Source organism: Phoca vitulina, unplaced genomic scaffold (genome assembly GCF_004348235.1).
Source record: "Phoca vitulina isolate PV1807 unplaced genomic scaffold, GSC_HSeal_1.0 scaffold73, whole genome shotgun sequence".
NCBI lineage: Eukaryota > Metazoa > Chordata > Mammalia > Carnivora > Phocidae > Phoca > Phoca vitulina.
The window spans coordinates 4,458,753-4,479,673 of NW_022589776.1; the positions used below are offsets into that span (position 1 = coordinate 4,458,753).

General features: G+C 40.9%; 1 protein-coding gene across 1 annotated transcript in view; it reads left to right on the forward strand.

Moving 5' to 3' along the window:
- Positions 1-20,921, forward strand: part of PAPPA2 (pappalysin 2) — a 283,912-nt gene that overhangs the window by 185,361 nt on the left and 77,630 nt on the right. The window contains exons 12-13 of the mRNA XM_032393459.1: positions 683-818; positions 1,019-1,235. Of these exons, the coding sequence (XP_032249350.1) occupies positions 683-818; positions 1,019-1,235 (353 nt within the window). The remainder of the gene's footprint in view (positions 1-682; positions 819-1,018; positions 1,236-20,921) is intronic.

Sequence of the window (20,921 nt, forward strand, 5' to 3'; positions counted from 1 at the left end):
CCCCGAAAGACTGTTTTATTGTTAATCATCCTAAGCATCTAGGAATATTGCTTACAAATAACTGAATTTCTTGTCCCTCAGTGTTGGCTTATTTTCAGCCATGGGTAGGGTAGCATATATATGCTTGGGGGCACCAGCAGAAATGCATGAGAATAAACAGTTTGGCAGCTTCTAGTCTCAGAAACAATAGACACTGAAGTTGCCTCTCATGTCATACTCCACATGTTAACTGAGAGGTTCAGATAAAATGTTTAGGGGGAAGACAGGAAGATGGGGAAGGATGAACTACATTCTGAACTATGCCAGTTCACAACAGAATGTTAGCTTGGTGTCTCTTGTCCACTTCTCTCCCACTTTGGAGATAAGATTGACTGGCTATGCAGTAATTTATTGTCTCCAGCAATGGTCTCTTTCATTGATCTTCTTGAGAAATTTAAAGAAAGACAGGTCCAAGTGAAAAAAGGAACTGTTGAGGTTAAAAAAAAAAAAAAAGAAAATCTCAGAAAAAGGTGGGACATTCAGTAGCTGAAAGTTATCTTTTTTCATCTAATTTTGATTTTTGGTGTAACCTCGGCTATCTTTTTGTGCCTACTCCATATTTTTCTCATAAGTGTAAAAATAGTGTAACACATTGCTAGCCCGGTGGAAATGATGACTCACACATATATGTGCTTACGCCTAGGTGTGTTTCAGTAGACCAGGAGTGGCCACGGCAGTTTTCGTTTTCTTGACATCTGATGGCCCAGTACTCAGAGAACATCAGCGGCCGACAGTGACTGTTCACCTGACCGATGTCAGTGGGAACAACCACTCTCTTGGTGAGTCTGACAGTGATCCCTTCAGGGCCACTAGAGGATGATCCAATAGACCCTGAAATCAGCTTGGCATCTGACTCTGATATTGTTTGGGACCTTGCCTACAGTACACAGCTGTTGAGAAGATAAAAGGAATGCTAGGTATGGAACACAGTGCTATATGAATGACTTACAGTATTATTCATCTCCTTATTTCTCTTCAGGAACCTATGAGCTGTCATGCCAGCATAACCCACTGGTTATCAATGTGACCCATCACCTGAATGTCCTCTCCCACTGTACCACCTCAGTGCTGCTGAATTTCTCATCCCCATTGGTGGGCATCTCAGCAGTGGCTCTAAGGACATCTTCCCACATAAGTCCTTCAACTCCCAATAAGTGCATCCCAGAGCATGAGGGGCAAAATCATCAGGGACAGAGGTACAGAGTCTCTTTTCTCCTTTTTTTTTTCTTTTTCTTGTGGTTGTGAGGTACTACTATCATTTTCATATATAGCATTTTGTTTTCAGTGGGTGCTTAATCACTAACTAAAAAGTGGGTCTAAAAACTACTAAAAAGACATAAGAGACAAGCAAAGAACAACTCATAGAAGGTACACTTGGGTTTTACATTTTGCTCTTCTTTTCTTAACTGAGAATAATTTTTTTAATGTAAATATTTAACATCTTTACAAGGTCTTAAAATCTTTTTTACATATAAAACCACTGCCTTCAAATCAACATGGTTATATAAACTGCCAAAAATTCTTTGCCAAAAACTCAATGTTCCCTAAGCAATGTATATTTTTCCACTTGTTCCCACCTGGACAGTGTATACAGCAAGTTTCACAATTAGTTTTCAAGGCATGTCGTATAATCAATTGGAGTTACATATGGAAATCAGGAATATATTATCTACATAGGTCTTTCTGTGGACATCTGTGATTGTCATCATCTAGATAGAGGTTTCCTGAACTCTCTGCCTCAGCTAGTAGAGGGATTGTACTTTGTAGTGTTGGTGTGCCCAAGGGTGGCCCGAAGGTAGGAGGGAGCAGGCCATACAATGGTGTGTGCTGCAGGTGGGCTGGACTCATTCTATGAGTGGTCTAATCAATGGAGTGGGACTATAGGTAACAGAGTTCATTCCCTCAAGGAGTGAGGTTTCAGGCAATTAGGATCCCAGTCACAAAAGCTTCCAGGCAGTGCTCAGTCACCAAATAGGAGATTTGATACCACCATGCCCAAACTAGGTATACCAGAAACCGAGATTTGATTAGGGACTGGGAGTAGACAGTAGTGTGTAGTATATCAGTTATCTTTTGCTGTATAGCAAATTATAGCAAAATTTAGTGGCTTATCACAGTTTCCATGAGTGAGGAATTTGGGTGCAACTTAGCTGGGTGCTTCTGGCTTAGAGTCTCTTATGAGGTTGCCATCAAGCTGTTGACCAAAGCTACCACAACCTAAGGCTCAAGTGGAGCTGCAAATTTCACTTCCAAGCTCACCCATGTGGTGGTTGGCAGGCCTCAGATTATCTGCATCCAGGCTCACTCACATTGGTACTAGCAATAGGCATGCTCACATAGGCGTTGTTCAGTTCTTCACCATGTGGGCTTCTCCATAAGCTGCCTGAGCATCCTATGATACAGCAGCTAATGATCCAACAGAGAAAAAGAGCCAGAGAGGGTAAGTACACAGAACACCACCCAAAAGCTACAGGAGACCATAAAAGCCACCCAAAAGCTACAGGAGGCCATAAAAAAGTTATAGCCTTTTTAAAACATAATGTTGAAAGTGACAATCCATTACTTCTGGCATATTCTTTTCATTAGATATGAGTCAGTAAGTCCAGCCTATACTCAAGGGGAAGGGCATGAATCACTAGGGGCCATGTTAGAGGCCATCTACCACATACAGTAATAATAGTTTGTTAATTGAGTCCTAATTGTGTGCCAGGTGTTGTTGTAAATGCTAGAAAGAGAAAAGCAATAAGGAATAGAGTCTGGATGTTGAAGTAATATTTGTCTGCAACTCTTAAGTATTCTTATTGAGCAAACATCTTCAAATATTAACACAGGAATGTAGACTATTAAAATAACATTGTTTACTAGAATTATTGCCTCTCTCCTAGGTTTTTTCAAATGATTTTCTTTACTGGCTCTACCTTTGGCCTCAAGCCATACAGAATTTCTTTCAGGTCCCTGAGACATGTGTTCTTGATGAGTTTCATGTCTTTGCACATTATGTTCCTACTTTCTTGAATACCTTCCAGCCCTTCTTCACTTCAACTCATACTTCACCATCAGGATTCACCTTCTGTGAAATCTTGGCAAATTCCTTGCCTGTTTCCGTAGGGCATTGTACATAACCCACACTCCGCAGAAACAGCTATCCCATTGGGTGATAACTATTTGTTTACTTGTTGTTCTTTTCCACTAAGCTTTGAACTCTCTCTAGTGGAAATTCCATGCGGTATCTTTCAGTACCTAGCAGACGGCCTGGCACATAGTAGGTGTCAGAAACACTGTTGAATGATAGTAACAGACTTTATCTCTAAATGCTGGATGGAACAGAACTAAACAAGAAAACCAGAAAAAGTAGAAGTCATAGCCTCTCCAGACCTGAGGGACAAGAATTCCCCTCACCATCACAGCTGTGAAGTTCTGACAAAGAAGGAGATTAATTGTGATCACTGCTGCTCGTTCACTTATTTTCATTTGGCACTGTGGGAAAAACAAGCTTTATATGCATGCATGCAAACCAGTAGAAATAGGATATGATTCTCCAGTTTACACAGAGTGTATGTGGAATGCACAAGCATTTCCAAACCACATATGACTGACAGGAGCCATGCAAATTGGCTTCCCTTCTCAGCCAGCAAATCAGTGCAATATAGTAAATTTTGATACACAGGGAACCTAATAGATTTCATATATTTTCTTTGTGAACAGATTTAAAATCTGAATCCCTATGTACTCTCAAAAAATAGAAGATTTTTTTTATATCTTTATATCAATCCCAGTTGTAGATGTGGATAGATCATAATATGAAACCCTCAAATTCTGGGCATAGTGAGAGGGATTCCTGGCTACCTCATTTTTACCCCTTATGACCTGAATTCCATTAATACTAAAATGGGCAATGGAGAGCTGACAGATGCCTGGCAGTAGAGGATGTATTATCCACTCTGTATTTAACCATTAATGACCAATGGCCCGTCCCTCCTACAATCTGCATCTTTAAACCTGCCCGACTGGCCCACAGAATCTCAGCTGAAGGCCAATAAACCTGTCTGGCTCTCCAGTGATGTTTATGATCTTTACCTTGGACCCTTTAGCTTTGATCTCTCTCTTCATCTTGTTTCTCGTTCTGCTATGATGGCTACCAGTTTATGACCCTTTGGGCTTAGTCTACTGATAATGAACCATTAGTCTTGAAAACCAAGTTTTGTGTTCCTGGTTTTAGCCACTGGTGCTCAATTAGAGCTCAATTCACTCCTTCTTTCTGGCTGTTTCTAGCTCTAGCCACTTAGTTATGCCACTGCTGCATAACCTGCCACAGCATCCCATGAGTTGGAGAATCAGGCAGACCCCCAACCATGCCAGGATTGTGTTGATGGCTTTGGGAAGTGGGAACCACTTTTGTGATTAATGCAATGAGATTTAGAATGTATCCAAGATATACTCCAGGCACTGATAGGTTACTTTGAGTAAATGAGAGGAATTAGCTTCCAGATAATCAGGACTCTAATTTAATCAGGACTCTTATTACCTACTTTGGAAATTCACACAGTCAAGTTTAGAAGAATTTACTAATAGGCAAGAATTGCTGATGGGCGTGTAATTTCTCCTACAACAGAATTTTGTTCTTCTAGTTACATGAACATAATGTAATGGAAACATTGATTGTAACTTCTCTACTCCTACAAGATGATAAATGCAACAGATCCCCCAGCATTGAATCTTCTGAGGATGAACATCATCTCCTTCTCCAGGGCATGGGCTGATTACAATGGTTGAAACTTCTGACCACTCCTTTCTTTGCAACATTTGCACTTTCTGTCTTTTTTTTTTTTTCTTTGGACAAAACTGCAAAACTTTATTGAGAGAATTTTAACCATTTTTCAACACAAGAACAAAACTTTACTGAGAGAATTTTAGCCACTTTTCAACACAAGAACAAAACTTTACTGAGAGAATTTTAGCCACTTTTCAACACAAGAAGTGCCCACGTGGCTTCAGCCTGTCTTCGTTTAAATCTGCGGTTTCCATTCACCTGCCTCGGGCATCTTAAGGGGCTCTAGATTTGCAAGTCCCCTCCCTTTGACAGCAGGACCATCTCCACGCTCACCCCCAGTCTTTTCACCAGCCAGTTCCTTTTGATTAGGTTCCGGGGCAGGCCCTTGAACCACAGATGCTCCTTTTTTCTCTTGATCAGGTATAATATCCTTACGTTCAGTCGGTGGCTCCTCCCCTTGAGGTTGCTCAGCAGGAGACAGCTGGGCAACCACAGGCCCAACCGGCTGCGAAGATTTTTCATCATCTCGTCTTGCTCTAGGTCTGAATGTTGATCTTACTTGCCAACTCATATTCCTCACAACTGAATCGCAGACACCAAGAAGGAATCCAGACAGTAAGACGCGACCTGCACAGCTCTGCACCCCAGGCACAATTGCACTTTCTGTCTTTTTGATTTTTTCATCGACCTTCTCCATAACAGGTTGCAGTGTAATCTCCCAAACAACTGTGCTTCCTTAACTTTTCTTTGTATTTCAAAGAGTTCTGGCTTTTTATAATTTGATGTTACAGAATTAGGTGCATAACTGCTTGTGACTCTTTTATCTTCATTAGGATCATACCTTGTGCCAACCCTTTTGCTCTGTTAAATGCTTTTGGCTTTGTATTCTACTTTGTCTGGAATTTAAATTTCCATCCCTGCTTTCCTTCTGTTTATATTTATTTGGTAAATACTTGCCTTTCATTTATTTTTAACATTCTGCTATCTTCATTGCCAATGAGCCCAGGGCATATTGCTCCATGGTACTGTTTATTCTGAAAATTTATTTCATGGTCCTCAAGCTTCTAGTATCTTTAGGACCCTGTAGTATTTTTACCTTTGGGACATTTATCTTCCAGGATTCCATGGCCTTTGCCAGTGGTTCTCCCTCGCCGCCCACTCTCTCCCACCCCACTGGACCAAGACCCTCATACTTCCTGACCTGAAGTCTTAAAGTCAGTAATGAAAGGGTGGTACTGATGAGGACTAAAGGACAAAAAACAGATCTGTGACCCCTGAAACGCAGTGCCCAGTTTGCCAATCTCAAGAGAAGCCAGAGAATGAGGAAAGAATGACCCTTTCCCTCTCTCCTTTTAGCATGGCTTTATTCCTTATTTGCTTTTTTTTCCCCCCCTCATGAAAAAAAATGCATGCTTTGGCTTCCAGTGATGTTTCTCAATTCAACTCCAATACATTTTGAAATCAGGAGGAAATCCTCACAGATTCCAGCTGTCCGTCTTGGTTTTTGATACTGATAAGAGTTTTCATATTTTTTCTGTTGGAATTTAAGTGGGAAGCAGGGGAAAATGACCTCATAGCATTCTTGTGAGATTAACCGAGAAGCATACATGTGGAGTGCATAGCACATGCTAGCACCAGGCAGGAGCACCACCCATATAAGCTTTCACACTATTCCTCATCTTTGTTTTTCTCCATTCCTCTTTTTACAAGGTGTGCCACTGATCAGTTTCTTGCTTCTCAGCTCTCAGGTCACTCTCAGCATGTGCATGTGTAAATACTAGAACAGGATTTCATTGATATTTATCCTTTGCCAGCTGGCACAGTGTTCAGCTTTGTCAGAAGTGGGTAATGGAGAGATACTACAGGAGGAAGGGCTTCTCTTCCTGGCTTCAGCGAGCTTTCTTCTCTTTTGCGGCTGTGCCATGCTCAGCAGCGGTGTAAAGAACAGCTTCCATTAAGTCAGCAACCACTTGCGTTCCCAGGGTATGTATTTCTAGTTGGCTCTTCATCACCATCAACCAAAAGTAATGCTTGTTATTTATCCCACTGCATGTTATAGACTGCTAGCATCCCATTTCCCATTGACAAGGAGCTCCGCATTGTACTCAAGCCCAAAGGTACAACCAAACAGATCCCCAGATCTGACCTTTGTGAATCTATCTCCTGGTACCACATACAGGTCCATTCTATGCCAGTCGGGGTCCAGTGAGGACACAGTAATTAGAATAGGGAGAGTTTAATATAAAGAACTATTAACTACTTAGGGGAACTACAAAGGGTTAACTACTTAAGAGAACCCTAATGAATAGAAGAATGGGGGATAAAGGGAGCAGTCATTCCATTTTCCATTTAGAGGTGAGGGAAGAGTATCAGAGGAAGGAACAAATGTGGAAAAGGCTCCCCACCTAAGGCTATGATTTGGATCTCATCAGAGTGGGTTTGGCGATGGCACAATGGATGACACAGAAGTTTGCTGAGGTTTTAGAGTCTGGGGCCAGCAAGCAGGAAACCACCCACTGGAGTGCTGATCAAAGCTTCTTTGGAAGCTGCCTGCTCAAGCACTCTTGGGACTTCTGGAAAGCTGCCCTTGGGGTGCTGCTGACACTTTCTGGAGGTCACCCACTGGGCACTGGTGAAACTTTCTGGGAAGTCTATCAGTGGGTCGCCTTTGAGGCTTGCTCCAGCTAGAGTGCTGGTAGGCCTTGCTGAGCTGTGCAGGGTGTCCCTGAAACTCCTTACAGCGTGAGCACCACCGGACTGAAGCCCTGTCAGATGTCAAGTGCTGCAGAGGCCAGGAGGGGAAAACACATGGGAATCTAGAAGAGATGCCCCTTCTTCCTGGAAGTCTCTCCAGTTACATCTACTGGGAACACGTGACATTACACTAACGGGCCAAAGAGCAATATTTACATGGTGCATCTCTAGGATTGCAAAGTGGCAGGAAAGATCTTGTCAAGGAACCCAGAAGAAATCCCATTTTTGTTCTTTGCCTTTTACGTTCCAGCTAAGATTTCCTTTAAGGTCCTGGCTTTAATCTTCAGACCACTTTTCAGTATAACTTCTAAATAGATTTGACCTAACTAGAAATGCATATTTTCTTTTTTTAATGTTTTGAACTTATTTTAAGTCCAAGGCAAACATGAAGTATAAATACCTCATTAACTTATTCAGTATAAATATACATTCTGATTGAGATAGAAAACAAGTAATAGATATTCATAAATAAAAAATTGTTGTGGGTTCTGAGGTTTACCTTAAACTATAGCTTATCAACGCCAAGTATTCCAATCTACTATTGAATGATATTAATTATTTCAAATGAATATCCATGTAGAAACCTAAGTTCTTTCTTCTCTCTCTTGTTCTCACTCTCATTCTTTCTCATTAACTATATATAGTCATGCTTTGATCCTTTTTTTCATTGTGGATAACTGAAGGTAGATTCGTGTAACAATTTAGGTCTAATACAATGGATATGTGTGTGAGAGTGTGAGTGTATACCTTGTGTATGCTTACTATATTTTACTTCAAGTAGAAGAAAGTTTTTGAAAATTTTAATGTAAGTTGATTTGTAAAACCAATTATTCTATATGGTGTGTGTGCATGTGGTTTGAGTGTGTGTGTGTGTGTGTGTGTGTGTGCATGTATGTCTCTGTATAGAAAGAGATGGACCATTCATCATTCAAAAATATTTATTAAATGCCTACAATGTGCCGGGAATCATTTTTCGGTTAAGGAAACAGACTCAGAGTGTACAAATTCACCTTATTTGAGATTAGCAAAACTAAGACTAGGATCCAAGAAATTTGTTTTTAGTAAAGGAACGTTCCATTATAAGAATAGAAATTGTTTCAGAAATATATCCATGTCTACTACCATCCAAGAAACCCTGCTGCCCTCCCTCAAATTATATTTGGAAAAAAAGCATGAGGGAAGAACAGAGATTCTAAGAGCAACATCTTCTCATAGAAATTCCCTATTCTTAGTAGGTGGATTATCTAAGCAGCTGTCTTACTAGAAAATGTCCCCTCAACTCTCCATTATCTAGTTACACCATATCCATTTTAGCAATGATCCATATCCATCCATATTCTCTTCCCTAGTCCATTTTTCCTTATTCCAAACCTGAGCCACCTTTAGAGCCACCTTCTCCATGGCTCAACTAGAATTATTATTCATTAAAGTGAAATTTAATCAGTAATATCTGTTTCCTGGAAAATCATAAAATCATATAAAATCTAAAAATAAAAAACGTGGCTATTGTTTAAAAAATCTGTATTCTGATTCTTTTCATAATATTGGATAATTGAGAGTTAATTGTTTTAGCAATTTTGGTCTAGTAAAATGTGGCTATATGTGCATGTGTGTATGTGTATTCACTTTATACGAGACAATCTTTTGGAAAAGGTTAATGTGTAATGAATTATATAACTACATTGTATTTATTTATTTATATATTTTTTATATAACTACATTTTAAAATGATTTGGCTTTTTAAACGATTGTGCCATTCAGAAGGGTATTATTTTTTAAGTAAAAAATAAATATTTTTGTAAAGAGCAATGTCATCCCCAGATTTTCTCCTCTTTCTTTCTTTTTCTTTTTCTACATTAATCTGCATTTTTCTATTTACTTAAAGCAAACTAAACATGAACACATAAAGTCTGAATCAAGAAAACATAATGAACACATACACTGTGCTCTTGTATGATTCTATATTCAAAGCAACAACTCTTAAAATTTACCTTTTGCATTGAAAACATTTACTACTAGGCTGCTATTATGGATATCAGTTGGCGTTCAGCTTCTGACTCTCATATACTTAACATAAAAATGTACATGTACATAATTAAAATACCTGTCATGTTTTGTCAACCATGCTTGTGTAAAGATGAGAATCAGGTCATTTTAAAACTGAGTAATCGGGGCACCTGGGTGGCTCAGTCGTTAAGCGTCTGCCTTCTGCTCAGGTCATGATCCCAGGGTCCTGGGATCGAGCCCCTCATCGGGCTCTCTGCTCAGCGGGAAGCCTGCTTCTCCCTCTCCCACTCCCCCTGCTTGTTTTCCCTCTCTCGCTGTGTCTGTCTCTGTCAAATAAATAAATAAAATCTTTAAAAAAACCAACAACAACTGAGTAATCAAAGAATAATGTGTATCTGGTTTGGTTGGGAATGCCTCAGGATGCAGGGACACCTGCAAATTTATGGACATGTGTACTAGTATAGTCAACTCTGTTGTCTCTGGGTAGCCTCTATTCTTCAGATTCTGTTTCCTAAAGCAGGGACTGCAAAACTAAATAATCCAGGGAGAAAAATCATAGCTATTACCAAATAACTCGTAGTTTCCTGTCTGCAACTTATGACCTTTAGTAATATGCTGGGCTAATGCTATATCTCAGGCTGACTTACCCTAGCTGCCTCATCTCTTTCAACCCCCCCTTCAATAGCACCCCTGTGCTGTGACAAAAAGATGTTTTTAGCCTTAGAAAGTTCTTGAAAATGTAGATCTGTTGACCAAGAAGATAGAGTAGAAGATAGAGCTTCATCAGTGAGTCAAGTCCAGAAGATTTTTGGGTCACCCTCTGTTGTCCTTGGAGAATTCACTATAGATGTGGAATTTTGGTTGGGGGTGGAGGGATGCAGTAGAACAGAGAGCAACTTTTCCATAGAACTTCTCTTTTATGATTTTAAAATCCCCAGAGAATTTCTGGGGGGAAGTGGCTGTGTTTTCCATTTGGGAGATGTTGGGACTCAAGTGTCAAAATATTTCTTCTTGGTTATACTGTAGATTAGGGGTAGAGCTGGGGCTACATTATAAGGCCTCCAAACCCCTGTCCAGGGGCACATAGCCAGAGCACAGCTCAGTGCCTTGGCATTCCATTCCCACTGTAATCAGTTTGTGAGCCTGCTCTTGGTAATAGGATCATTCCATCTCTATTATCCGTCATTCTGCTTCATGCTTCATTATTCTCTGGAACCCTGATTGCTGCTGCTTTACCAATTCCTATTGTGCTTCAATTATTTGGAGCTAAGATTTGAAATGCCAACCGTTTCCCTTCCTCCTCTGCCTGGATTGGGACTCTACAATGCCAAGCCTCTCCTTCCCCTGCTCATTTCTATGTACAGCATTCAGATCACCTCCCTTTTGATAGCCTCACAAAGTGAAGAGCTCCTTCCTTTCTTTTTCTAGGGGCTATAGGTTAAAGCATTTGTTTTGGCTCTTCTTCTTTTGTTTTTAGAAGAGGGTTTGCTTTTAATACTCCAGGATGATGGGAAGTGTTCTCTCTTGCTGGGAAAGGCACTATAGAAATGAAATATGTATTACATTTCTACTCATTTGATTATCTTCTTCCCCAAAGCAGTTTAGCAAATTAACATTGAATCTGTTTTTGTTTCTTAAGCAAAGAAAGAATTATAGCTGCTCAATTGTTCCCTAGGTTTCTTGCCTAACTTCCTTTTCCCAGAATGATTTGTCCATAAAATAAGAGGGAAAGAGGAGAATCGCTGGAGAGGATTCTGATTCTTTTGACCAATGACAGATGGCCTGGTGAACAACAGGTCTACTTTGGGAGGTACAGTTAGCTGTTTGAGTCTGTTCAACTATTTGTTCTTGAGGGGTTACAGAGGAAAAATGAAAAGGTCACAGACTTGGTCTCATTGAGGGGTTTATTGGTGCATGACTAGACTATTCTAGAAATAGCCTTTATTAAAATATTACCTTGTCTGTGATGATTCTTAGTGGGAGGCATTCTGAGAACTGGTTAGGTGGCGGCTTTTGGTCAAAAGCTAAGAATAGGCACAAACAACTTATGAAGACTGGGAGTTGGAGTCTCCCTCTAAGGAATAGGCTAGTTTCAAAACAATAACTTTGAAATAATGACTCCTCTATGTCTTATCATGTTGTCTGAAATTCCAGCATTAGGAAAGATTTTCTTCAAGTCTTGGTTATCTCCGAGGGTCTCTTTAAAATAGTAAATAACTATTGAATAGAAGTAGAAACGTCATAAGTTGTTATCAACTCTTTATAGCAGAACTATTCTCGTATTCAAAAATAGACCAAGGCCCTGCTAAATGCACCCTAGTATAGGCATCTGGAAGTTATGGGGAGTACCAGAAACAGAAAAAGTGGTACTGAAAAGAGAGATTTTAAACTGTCACCTGCTTCTCAATTTTGCTCAGGGCTGGCCCTGTCCTTATGGTCTGATTTCATAGCAGCTGGTGGAAAGAGTACAGAAAATAAAAACAAAACAGTATTTCTAGGATTCTGTCATTTTGCCAGCCTGCCAAGTAGACAGACACTGTTGACGGAGTTGACCATAAGTTCTGGTTGGAATGACTCTCAGGCCCTGTCTGGTTCTATGTAGCCATAACCGTGGAGGTAGAGGAAGTCTGGGGATTGAAGTGGCAGGAAGCCCAAAGTCCAGACCCCTGTCTCCTACTATTGGCTACATCATCAGTCTTACCACGTGATTTCAGGACAGTTCCTTCCCTCCCTTCTTTGGGCCTTCATTTCTCCATAAGAAAATGAGCCATAGCCATTGCAAGGGTTGGGAGAGCTGGAGGGAACAAAAGAACAGAAGGGAGGAATATTCCAAATCTGATGTCAACCAAGGACTGACAAATCCCCGGATTATGAGATGATGGGAACAATGTGAAGCTTCTGTTGGAGAGTCCAGAAACTTTCCCCAGAAACTGGGGAAAGGAAGCCAGGGGGAGAGGGAGATTCCCAAAGGGGCCCAGCACGTGTTTTATGTTCTACTTCTGCAATATTGTGATACTTGGTCTTAGTCTGCGGTTCCTGGCTCACAGCTCCCAAGCCCTTGGAATTTCCTAAGTGTTGAGACTGATAAAGGTGTCTTTTGTTATGTGAATGAAGTGACTTTTGGAAAGCACTGAAGGATGGGACTGCTTGTCAGTACAGCCAAACACATGATTAGAAGGTTGGAACTTTGAGTCCTACCCCTTGACCAGGGAGCAGGGAGGGGCTGAAGGTTGAATCAGTCAATCAAGCCTATGTATTGAAGCCTCCGGAAAAACCCAAAAGGCTGTGTTCAGAGAGATTCTGGGTTGGTGAACACATGGAGACTGGGGAGGGTGGCACACCTGAAGGGGGCATGGAAGCTCTGTGTCCTTTCTCCATACCTTGCCCTGGGCATCTCTTCCATCCAGCTGTTCTAGAGTTCTATTTATTATTTTATAATAACTTAGTAACCAGTAAGTAAATTGTTTCTCTGAGTTCTCTGAGCGGTTCTGGCAAATTAATCAAACCTGAGGAGGAGGTTCTGAGAACCTCTGATTTATAGCCAGTCAGTCAGAAGTATAGGTAACCACTTGGGTTTGTGACTGGTGCCTGAGTTGAGGATGGGGACGGTTTGGTAGGATTGATCTCTTAACCTGTGGAACCTGATGCTTTCTCTGGACAGGTAGTGTTAGGATTGAGTTAAATGCTCAGACATCCTGCTGGTGCCCAAGAATTGCTTGGTTCTAAGTGTGGGAATGTGCACCCCCACACACATATATTGGAACTGGTTTCAGAACATCTATTTAACTTCCATGTGTGAATTTGAGACTCATTCAAGGTGCTGGCTTGCAAATCCTCAAGACCTGAGTTTACACAGCTTCTGTATAGCCACAGAGAAGTCATGCTACTCCTTCCTCCTGCCCTGTAGGAACTGTTCTAGGAATGACACAGAAGAAAACTCATGCCCACTAAACTTCATTCACAGGACTGTACTGTTGCCTCACTTAACTATATGTGTTTCACAATTCCTCAGGCTGGGCCTATGAATGTGGCTGGGGAAGTGTCACTCCCAGATTAATAGTTTAATTGGTGTCCAGGGATGAATAGTAGGTAGGACAAGAGTCAGCAGTACAATCATTTGGGGGCTCCAGCAGTCACTCCTCATTTGGAAATGTCCCACATGGGGATGGTTACTGCCTTTGCAAACTGGAAAAATACATTTTTATATGTATATAATTTATGTTTTTATAATTTACGTACACATACACATTTGTTATTTCTTTTTTTTAAGATTTTTTATTTTTAAGTAATCTCTACACCCAACGTGGGGCTTGAACTCACAACTCCAAGACCAAGAGTTGCATGCTGTACCGACTGAGTCAGCCAGGCGCCCCTGTTGTTTCTGAGGGGTGATTCTGTTTCCCTGATGCAATGCTAGGAAGCCTATCCTCTGCCAATTAGCCAGCAATTGTTTGGACACTTCCTTTGGTATTCCACATATTTTATAATCTACATTAAAATCATGGGTTCTGAAACATAGTGAGGCAGGGATTTGAAAGGGAGCGCTTTTGGCTGTGTGATGTAAATCTGTTTCTCTTTAGAAGGACAGGGGGCATTTGGATGGGACTTCTAGTGTTACAGCCAGGCATGGTAAAAACTGTGCCCAGAATTAGAAATGAGTGAAGCAAATTATCCAGTACTGGGGCCACCAGAGTCCAGTCCTGAACTTACAAATAGGTCACATTCTAGGAAGAGATGGACCTCTCCCAAGGGGCCGACTTCAGGACAAAACCTTCAATAGAGAGGCAGGGGAACCTCCGCTTTCCCAACATACAGGAATAGAAGAAGTCTGCTTCGTGCAATAATCTTATCATTTCTCTGTCATGAGGGAAGAAACAGAATTACTACTGAGATTCCTCTGTTTCTCTCAGATGAGAATCTTTGGAGGAAAAGAATTTGAATTAATTTCACCTTCCTGGTTAGTATGATGCTTCAGTAAATCCCTTCAAAGTACCAGTATTGTTTTGCCTGAGAAGGCGGATGGAAATATACTTGACATTTAATCTGTTTCCTGTCCTACAAAGCAAAGTTGGAGCCAGAGTGAGGAGGAGGTAGGATGGGGAGCCAGAGTAGAGACTGTATCTTTTTGTATTGGTTTGGAGAAACAGCATAGCTCTCTAAGGATGGATGCTATTATTATTATTTGGTTTTGCCATTGGTGGTGGCAAGATTAATGAGAACTCCATTTCTTCCAGTCAACTCTACATTCTGTACATTCTACTTCCATCTGCTGCCAAATCCAGAGCATACATTCCTTCTTAGCCCACACCCTCTTATTTCAATAAGAATCAATAAAACACAGTAGGAGAATGGCCAGAAATCTGATCCTCTTTACTATTTAACCTTAAAAGAGCTGTTTCTGCAGAAACCACTGGGATTGCTGTTTGGTGAATAGTGGCACTTCTTGGATAAATGAATTGCAATATTTTGTTTAACTAAGCAACTGAAAAGTTGGAATATTAAGCAAAAACTTACACTGGGCAAGAAAGATTGTGAGAAACTCTTTTTTGGGTTCTCCACCACATCCTGCTGCCCATTCATGGGTTTTCTGTACTCCCACCCCAATACCACCATCACCTCATCTGGGAAATTAAATATCATGTTAGAGCTGGAAGGGACCTTTAAGAGAACCTAGTTCAAACCCATCATTTCACAAATTTGCAGACAGAGGGCCAGAGTAGTTAAGAGACTTACCCAAGGTCATAGATGTAAGCAGGGACAAGCCAAGACCCGAACCCAGGTCACATTGGCCTTTATCTACTACTTTCTCTATTATACCATGCTGTTTTTCAAAATGTATGGCACAGATGCCAAACAGTTTCTCCTAAACTAACCTAGATTCCAGATATCAAGTTGTGGTCAGCTTTTTCTGGCTGCCTAAAGGAGGGTGGGATGTTGACTTGAGAAAAGTCCATGAGCTGATGTCATCCTGATTTTGAGTTTGAGCCAAAGCTTAATTAAATATATCTTGGTTATTATATTGTAGTGTTAGTGTTCTGGAATATCCCATCATTTCTTTTGGGCTCATTTTCCTCACCTCTAAAATGAGGAATTTGGGTTGAATTATCTTTAAGGTCCATTTTACTTTTAAAAACTGTGGTTCCTCTAAGATCATTGTTAAAAGTCACATCCACTCCTCCCACCCAGAATTATTCATGTTCAAGCAAATGTGGTCTTTAGCATATAATCTTCCATTAGCCCTCACATGGGAGAAGTAGGGTTTCACTATGGATTCATTTTTTTTTTTTTTTTATGATTTTATTTACTTACTTATTTATTTATTTATTTATCACACATGAGCAGGGGGGAGGGGTAGAAGGAGAGGGAGAAAGAATCTCAAGCAGATTCCATGTTGAGTATGGAGCCCAACTTGGGGCTCAGCACAGGACTCAGCGTGGGGCTCAATCTCATGACCCTGAGATCATGACCTGAGCCAGAATCAAGGGTTGGATGCTCAACTGACTGAGCCACCCAGGTACCCCTTCACTATGAATTCTGATTGCATCTCGAATAGTGTTGTAGTCTCCTGAAATTCCTTCAGATGGCTCAGACCCTCAGGGAATCCTTGGACCAAAGCTGTGGGGAAGCTGTGGGCAGAAGAGCCAGGACTTCACCCATTTGTCAGGAACTACCCAGCTTCCCAAATGTGGACCTTGTCTGGGAAGTAGACCAACTTCTTTCTAGTGGCCTCAAGAAATGGAAAATGAAAAAGAGATGCCCTGGGAGATAGCTCATGACAAGTTTCTTAGTGGGTCTGTCTGCTCCCTCTGCAGAGAATGATATCTACTTTCTGGGGTCAGCCTTACCCTGTTCTTCAGCAACCACTGTAAGGCAGTGGAAGGCGTTGGGAACTTGCCTGTAAGTTTGTCTTCAAATATGGGTGTGGGCTCCTTTCACTATAGGTTCTCTAAATTTGTTAGTCATAATTTAAGAGACCCACACACATAATGAATTTTCTTCAGTTCTCAGTGTGGGGAGGAAATGGTAATTTTGTTGAAGTGTTGGGAGTGCCACCTTACCTGTGTTCTCTCTGTACAGTATCAGAGGTTACTTTCTAGGATATCTTTTTTGCCTTTCCAAATTCTGATCATTCATTGAGATCAAATCATACCCAATGTTAAAACTGTCTCTGAAATGCCATGAATTTATAATCAGTAACACATGATTTCATTATTCTCTCTGCAGTTATGGTGAAAGCTTCTTCAGAATAGGAAAAATGTTGCATACTTTTGATCTATCTTATGGCTTCTACATGATAATATGACTTAATACATGGATGTGTAATAATCAAGCAGTGGGACCAGGTTCTTCTGGAATCAGCCTTACTATTTTATAGTCTTGGCCTATGGAATTTATTGACATAGCTTTCAGGTTACACATACCAGACCTTCATGGTGCTGGGTTTCGTTCGTGGTGAGCACCAAACACTTTGAAACCTATAAAGTCACAGATGCTAAAATCCCACCACAAGCCATCAGAATCAAAATCTCCAGGGGGCAAGGCCTGGGTATCTATACTTTTTAAACGCTGCTTAAGTGAGTCTAATGTACAACTATGATTGAGAAAGCCTGCCTCATGAGGACCACTCCTTTTATGGAACTGTGCCGACAAAGGTTTCCCAAGTACAGGTGTCACTCACAGACCCAACCAACAAAAGGACACACACACATCATTATGGTAGGATGGTATTAGGATTGTGCCTGGGTACGCAGGAGCAGGTTACATACAAGAGGAGGATAGCCTGGGGTTAACATAACATTTTGTACAGGGATTCCTCATTGAAAGCATTTTTTAAAACCCTCCAACATAATGACCTTGGGGATTGAGGACCAGAAGAGAGAGAGTAGAGGCTTATCAGAGAAATGGAGCGACAAAGAATGGAGCTAGAATTATGGGTAGGTGGCCATCTACAGAGTGTGATTTTTAAGGGCCTATTGACTTAAAATTCCATCATGAAAAAACTCATTCCTTTGGTTTAAAACTTTGTCTCCTGTTACTATGGAAATACCTGTGAATCACATCTGACTGGATTCATCATATCCTTACCTGAGAATACATTGTGATAGGGTGTGGGGAAAGATCTGGAAAAAGTGGGTGGAAGGCTAAGGAGCTTTTGCCAAATGAGAAAACACACCAAGCAGGGCATCTTGCAGACAGTGGCAACTGGACAAATATTAACAATTTGATTTGTTATCATTTAAAAGAAAACTGCAAAAAAAAATAAAATAAAATAAAAAAAATAAAAGAAAACTGCTTGAAATGAAGACAGACTATTAAATATTCTGTATTTCCCCCTAACTGCCCTGCTGAGATGAGGAGCTTCTTGGCTCTCCCTGGCCTATACTGCTAGCTCCTGAACTGAGAAGAAAGCAACAGGAGAGCAGCCTCATCCCCCCCCAGGGAGGTGGCCTCATGGTCTAGGCTGGCCCGAGAGTGAGGGCTCTGAGCTCCAGCCCGAGGATTTTCCTCTGACTCGCTGTGTGGCCTCCAGCCAGTCTCCAAGCAGCTTCAGTTTCCTTGTATGTCAAACCAAGAAAAATACCTAACTTCCCACCTCTCTGGGGCATTGTAAGACCCCGAGGCTGCCACTTTCATTACTGTTTGTCTGAAGACCATAAGAAGAAGGCTTGTAGAGAAGTTTTAAGACTAACTGTTTTTACTATTAGCATTATCGATATGAAAACTCGTGTAGCACCAGGTGGAAAGGAGAATGTTTGGGGAGGGCAGAAAAATGGAGGACACAACAGCCCTCAGAAAAGCGGTGTTTGTAGTGCAAGAGAAACACAAAAGGGGGGTTGGGGTGCAGGGGAGAGAATTCTACAATTGGTACCAGATGCCATCAGAAGCTAGTAACCTGACAAACACCGTCCTCATAAAACAAATTCCTTAAAAAAGGAAGCAAATGGAAATGTAAGCTAGTGAAAGAATTTGCAGCAGCTGCCCTAAAACCATTTCTCACTTCATAAACAGGTCTGGGTTTGGTGCCTTTTTTTCTTTTTTTGCCTTGGTCTTATTTCATGCCACTTCCCCTCTCTAACACGCTCCCCTGTCTCACTCTTCCTCCTCCACTGCCAATGCTGGAAGGGCTTCTTACACCGGTAGTCATAGCAACAGCAGTTAATGGAGCCCCATCTTGATGGAGGGAAGCTCATTCAGAGTATTTGTTCTGTGTCTTATCTCAGCACGTATTTGTCCTCAGTGATGACATGGATTAATTAATTGGATGGAGTCACTGAAAAACAGCACATACTATTTCACATTAATTTCTTGGCGACAAGCTGACATGAACAAGAACTTGTTAATAACTGTGTTTCCTAGTACTCTCTGCATACCACGCTGAAGAAATATGACTTTTTGTGGACATCAAGGAATACAGCATCTCTGAAACTTGGAGTTCTTTAGGCGTCACTAATGAGGTGTACTGATCTCACCCCATGAAGGATGGTCAGGTTTCAGATCCCTTATCCAGATAGGTTCAATAAAGACTCAGAGACAAAGATTCATTTCCTATATTGCCTACGCAATTATCAGCATTGGATTTGGGGAGTTTGTGTTGACAATTAACAGCCCCTACCCCCCAATTCATATATTCCTCCCTCCACCAGACTCCATAGAGTGAATCTGAGGCATTCCATACCATCGAAGGGATAATAAGAACTCAAAAGAGTAAAAAAGTTTTTTTCAAACTACTCAACTCCAACACCTCTATCCTATAGCTAATAAGCATAGATAAAAGAATGAGAATGTCACTGACATATGATTTAAATCCTATGGCTACAAGATAAGAAGCAGCAACTTTAGCATATTCAGATCAAATCCATCCTTTTTAGATGAGTGCTTTTAGAATCAATTCCCAATTATGTCAAGGTGATATGTGCATATTCAATGACATTTTATTTTTCACTTTCTTGTATTGTTGCCCAGCTTTTTAATAAAGTCATTGACCGCTAACACAATTCTAGGGCAAATAGGGCAAATTAATGATGATGAGCCTCACGGTAGCCATTTTGGCTAATATTTAGCACCACTGGTAACAGCATCATGAGCAAGAAAATATCTCATTGGCCTCCCCCACTAGATTATGATTTCCTTAAGGGCATGATACTTATCGTACCCCCAGTACTCAAGCCAATGCCTTGCCAACAATAAGTGCTCAGTAGATGTTTATTAGTGAATGAATGAGTAGGGCAAGATGGTTGAATCACTGTTTGATGATAATATTTTTGTGTTTCAGAGTCCCATCTGTCACTTTAGAATTAACAAATTACCCATCTTAATAGCCATTGACTTACTTTGCTGTCTGAGCAAATTTAATTCAGCAGAATTTTCTTGTGTTTACTACAGCAAGCTTTATGGTGAATATAAAAGTGGGTAAGAGTCTGTATTTGTCTTCGAGAGGTTCATAATCTAGTTGGGAGTTTCAGCACTTAGGAGATACTCAGCTACTAATTGCCTTGTAGATCAAAGGATGAATAAATGAAAGAGTAAGCAGATGCACACATGACTATAATATAAGATAGAGTATTAGAAGTGTTAGAAGGAAATTATTTTAAAAATTTCCCTGGGAGGTTCAGAGGAGGAAAACATCTAGAGGGGCTTCTTGGAGAAGAAAAGCCTTTTAGAAATCTCCACAAATTGAACAAATGTATAGAAATGGGAAAACCAAAAAGCATGGATGGCAAACAGAAAAGAAGTAACTGAGGGTGGGACTTCAGCCATTTGCAGTGGAGCAGTAGAGGGAATTAACCCAGAACAGTAATAACCCTGTGGGATATATACCATTATTATCCCCTTCTTATGGGGGAAGGAGCTAAAACACTGGGGAATGAATAACTCAGCCATATCACATAGGTAGTAAATAGTGGATCCAGGATTCAAAGTCAGACAGCATGGGGCCAATGCTCTAATTTTTCTCTGGTTCTGCCTTGGGAAGAGGGTAATGCTCTTTTTGCTCTGTTGCATCCTTGTTGCTGTTACGGTCTAGACCTGAACTTGGAGAGTTTAACTCTCTCTCCCATTCCTGGCTGATTGACCCTAGAGATCCAGGCAGTGGTCCTCCTCTGCTGAGATGATGTCCTGGAAGCACCTAGCACAACCGTCAGGCATGTGGCAGAGATTTAATATGTGTGAGTTTCCTCTTCCTGTCAAGGGCTCAATTTCTGATTAGCCAGTGCTGATTTTCAGTGGTGTATAGTGCTATGGCTCCAGTTGTCAGAAATATTTCCATACCAACCAATAAATGTTGACTTTTCTGCCATCTCAGATACCCAGACCCTTCATCCAGGGCCCTCTGGAATCAAACAACTAAAAG